Source organism: Oncorhynchus gorbuscha, unplaced genomic scaffold (assembly GCF_021184085.1).
Source record: "Oncorhynchus gorbuscha isolate QuinsamMale2020 ecotype Even-year unplaced genomic scaffold, OgorEven_v1.0 Un_scaffold_2412, whole genome shotgun sequence".
NCBI lineage: Eukaryota > Metazoa > Chordata > Actinopteri > Salmoniformes > Salmonidae > Oncorhynchus > Oncorhynchus gorbuscha.
The window spans coordinates 1-3,881 of record NW_025746931.1 but is presented as its reverse complement, the minus strand read 5'-3'; the positions used below and the strand labels follow the sequence as shown (position 1 = coordinate 3,881).

The following is a 3,881-nucleotide window of genomic DNA, read 5'->3' as shown; positions in this document are numbered from 1 at the left end:
ACCCCTGGTTCCTTTGGTAACTTACTGCCAAGTCATTCAACCCCTGGTTCCTTTGGTAACTTACTGCCAAGTCATTCAACCCCTGGTTCCTTTGGTAACTTACTGCCAAGTCATTCAACCCCTGGTTGGTTTGGTAGCTTACTGCCAAGTCATTCAACCCCTGGTTGGTTTGGTAGCTTACTGCCAAGTCATTCAACCCCTGGTTGGTTTGGTAGCTTACTGCCAAGTCATTCAACCCCTGGTTGGTTTGGTAGCTTACTGCCAAGTCATTCAACCCCTGGTTCCTTTGGTAGCTTACTGCCAAGTCATTCAACCCCTGGTTGGTTTGGTAGCTTACTGCCAAGTCATTCAACCCCTGGTTGGTTTGGTAGCTTACTGCCAAGTCATTCAACCCCTGGTTGGTTTGGTAGCTTACTGCCAAGTCATTCAACCCCTGGTTGGTTTGGTAACCAGCCAAAGTCCTGACTTCTTTCCTCTCAGTGCCACTGTCTGCAGTCATTCTAACCTCGTCCCCAGGCTCAGGCTCAGAGAGAGAAGGCTGGGATTACATTGGTCCTAAATGGTACCTAATTACTTTTGGCCACCCTTTTCCCTTCGCACACTACTTTTAGTCACCCTATTCCCTTAGTGGACAAAAGTAGAGCACTACATGGGGAATAGGGTGCCACTTTAAATGCAGACACATGCGATCGTGCATCACTGTTCAAAGCTGTGCTCCTGTTGCCATAGAACCCAGTCAGTAAACATAGAGGCGTGTTAAAGACACAGGACGGAGGGATGCAGTGGTGTTACCATGGAGCTGGGGGGAGAGGAGTACCTGTGGTGTAGCGGGAGAGAGGTCTGTTCTAGACAGCAGGGAGGAGGAGAGGGGGTGAGGAGGGGACGGAGGAGAGGAGGAGGAGGAGGAGAGGAGGTGACGGAGGAGAGGAGGGGATGTAGGAGAGGAGGGGACGGAGGAGAGGAGGGGATCGAGGAGAGGAGGGGACGGAGGAGAGGAGGGACGGAGGAGAGGAGGGGACGGAGGAGGGGATGAGGAGAGGAGGGACGGAGGAGAGGAGGGGATCGAGGAGAGGAGGAGACGGAGCAGAGGAGGGGGATGGAGAGGAGGGACGGAGGAGAGGAGGGACGGAGGAGAGGAGGGGACGGAGGGAGGAGGGGATGTAGGAGAGGGGACGGAGGAGAGGAGGGGATGAGGAGAGGGACGGAGGAGAGGAGGGGATCGGGAGAGGAGGGGACGGAGCAGAGGAGGGGACGGAGCAGAGGAGGGGAGGAGGAGAGGGAGGGAGAGGAGGGGACGGAGGAGAGGAGGGGATAGGAGAGGGAGGGAGAGGAGGGGACGGAGGAGAGGAGGGGACGGAGGAGAGGAGGGACGGAGAGAGGAGGGGGAGGAGAGGGAGACGGAGGAGGGACGGAGGAGAGGAGGGGACGGAGGGAGGAGAGGGACAGAGGAGGGGACGGAGGAGAGGAGGGGATGTAGGAGTGGAGGGGACGGAGGAGAGGGAGGGAGGAGGGGAGGAGAGGGAGGAGGAGAGGAGAAGGAGAGAAGGGAGAGGGGGCGGATGAGGAGGGAACGGAGGAGAGGAGGGGAAAGAGGAGGGGCAGGAAGACAGGAAGAGTTGAATGCCCTACAGTACCCCCTCAAAGGTATAAACACACTATCTACAGAAGAACACAAGATGAGAAGGTTGGATTTCAACCCTTCTCAAGTCAGCTAGAAATAACTGATGATGATGATGATGACCACAGAGAATTTGAAGAAATTCTCAAAAGGACCAAGACATTCCCGATTTGTAGTCTGAGAGGTGCACGTCTGAAAAGTAATATCACACACAATGGGACTAGAGAGTTTAATGGACCAGCTGAAAAGAAAAGAGACCTTCACTCACACAGACGTTTGGGCTTTCTGTCCCAAAGGGAGTCATTTAGTCTTCTCTGTTCCTCTTCATCACAGTAGAGGTTCTCTTTGTGAGTGATGATGAGGCTATGTCTCTAGAATAGACTTGGACAGGTGTAGATCCTCTCACACTTGCTGTAAAGTGACTTTTACGAAAGTTAAACTCATTATTTAAGTCTGTGATTATTTTGCCATATCTTTGGAATAGACAATAGCAAGAATGTTATTTCGTCTTTAGTATACAAACAGCGTGTTTACATTAACATAGTTTTAAAAAACAGGCAACTATTAACATAATATCGATCTCATGTCAATAAACTGAGACTGGGAACTTTTCCAGCCAGACACTTTGCCTTGCTACTGTATCGATCGTTCACAGCTTTGCATTCAGTAACTGCAACACTGTGTCGACTATAAAGTGTAGAGCGCTCCTTCACAGTGTTCTCGTTCTAGAGTTGTCGTCATTTACCTTTGGGTTCAGCACCAGTTGCTGTTCATCAAAGTGCAGCAGAGCCACGGAGTTCGACTCGGAATTATTGACGAATATCTGCAGACACGGATACAGCGAGGTCCCCTTGCAGTCCGCCCCGCACGTGAACACGCACTCGAACATCTCCTCCGGTCTGAGCACGGACACCACCGTGCAGTTGGCCGGTTTGCTCTGCATGCTCTGTAGAGTTGGACTGAGCCAGCAGAACCCGAGGATAAAGAGGGACAGAATGCCACAGACGATGAGGAACAGTCCTAGTCGGATACTCTTATCCTCCGCCTCCGAGTACTCGTATGACACCCTCATTTTCGCCATTATGCTCCTCTTCGGTCTGAAAAGAGCTCGAAAGTGACGGAGAGGAGAGCTGGAGAGGGGCTTCTCTCTCTCTCTCTCTCTCTCTCTCTCTCTCTCTGCGCTGTGTTGCCCCAAACACTGGCAGCCTCTAGGAAAACGTCCCTCTCACTCAACCGGCCTCCGCGCCCTCCCTTCTGCATGGAGAACTTTGCGAAAGCGGAGCAGCTGCGGTCCAGCCTGTCCCTCCTCCCCTCGCTCTTATGCGCGTGATATCTACTTCATATCACAACGGTCCGTAGAGATGTGGATTTCGCTGAAAGGCTGGATGTTGCATCTGGGATTAGGTTCGGAGTAAATGCCGCTCCCTTTACTGCCGATCAGACGATGCGCTGCAGCGGTCCTCGCCGTGGCTCCGACATCCATCACTTCGCTGTGGACAAACTGGTCTACTGTTGCCCCTTTAGAGATGGAGCCCGCTTTCTCTGCTCACGGTGCCGAGAGGTCTGAGGACCAGCCTATATAGCCTGAGGCGAGGATCTTTCTACAGTTAAAAATAGGTCTCTTCTGCTGACACCAATGTTACCAACTTCATTACGCTGATTGGACGGTATTGTTTTGACGCATCACTCCAGGGTGCACCTGTTGACAGACTAGGCTAAACTAGTTACTATTAACACATTCAATAACACAAATAATGACCTACGTCATTAAGCTTTAGGACACATGATAACTTGGCTTGGCATACAAAAAAAAGCTTATAGTTGACCAATCAAAAAGCAAGCATTATGCCATGCGAGTTTTAGCGTAATCAGCAGTGCCCGCCAACGATTACGGTGGTGTACGGCGCTCGGTGGCGTGCACGTGGCAGAAAAGCCTAAAGCTGGTCTGCATCTGTTCACTTCCTAGATGTACAGAATCATTTTGGGGCTTTCTTGAAAAGCACATAGAAACATACACACACACACATAAACACACGCACATAGTGTTGTATCGTAAGGGCCATTAACCAGCGGTAATTCCATTCACTGCATCTTTATAAACACCCTGTTTACTGTCTGACATTGTTTTGTTCGAGAGAGAGAGAAATGATTGGAACCTGCTTGTCAACTCTGATTTTTATCTTTTAATGGAAAATGACAAATGTTTATCAAGTGTTGAAATAATAATGGAAACTGTTTTCATAAAAGTAATGACTATTTTATA

The 3,881-nt window shown here is 50.5% G+C and overlaps 1 protein-coding gene across 1 annotated transcript; it reads right to left on the bottom strand.

Moving 5' to 3' along the window:
• Window positions 1-1,629: 1,629 nt before the first annotated feature.
• On the bottom strand, window positions 1,630-3,032 carry LOC124025753 (calcium-activated potassium channel subunit beta-4-like). The gene has a single exon (XM_046339094.1). It carries the CDS (start codon window positions 2,697-2,699, stop codon window positions 2,328-2,330), a length of 372 nt encoding a protein of 123 aa, XP_046195050.1. The 5' UTR covers window positions 2,700-3,032; the 3' UTR covers window positions 1,630-2,327.
• Between the last annotated feature and the right edge of the window lie 849 nt (window positions 3,033-3,881).

Bases quoted from the DNA above. Each gene is read 5' to 3' on its own strand.
- LOC124025753 (XM_046339094.1), bottom strand. From the start codon at position 2,699: ATGGCGAAAATGAGGGTGTCATACGAGTACTCGGAGGCGGAGGATAAG.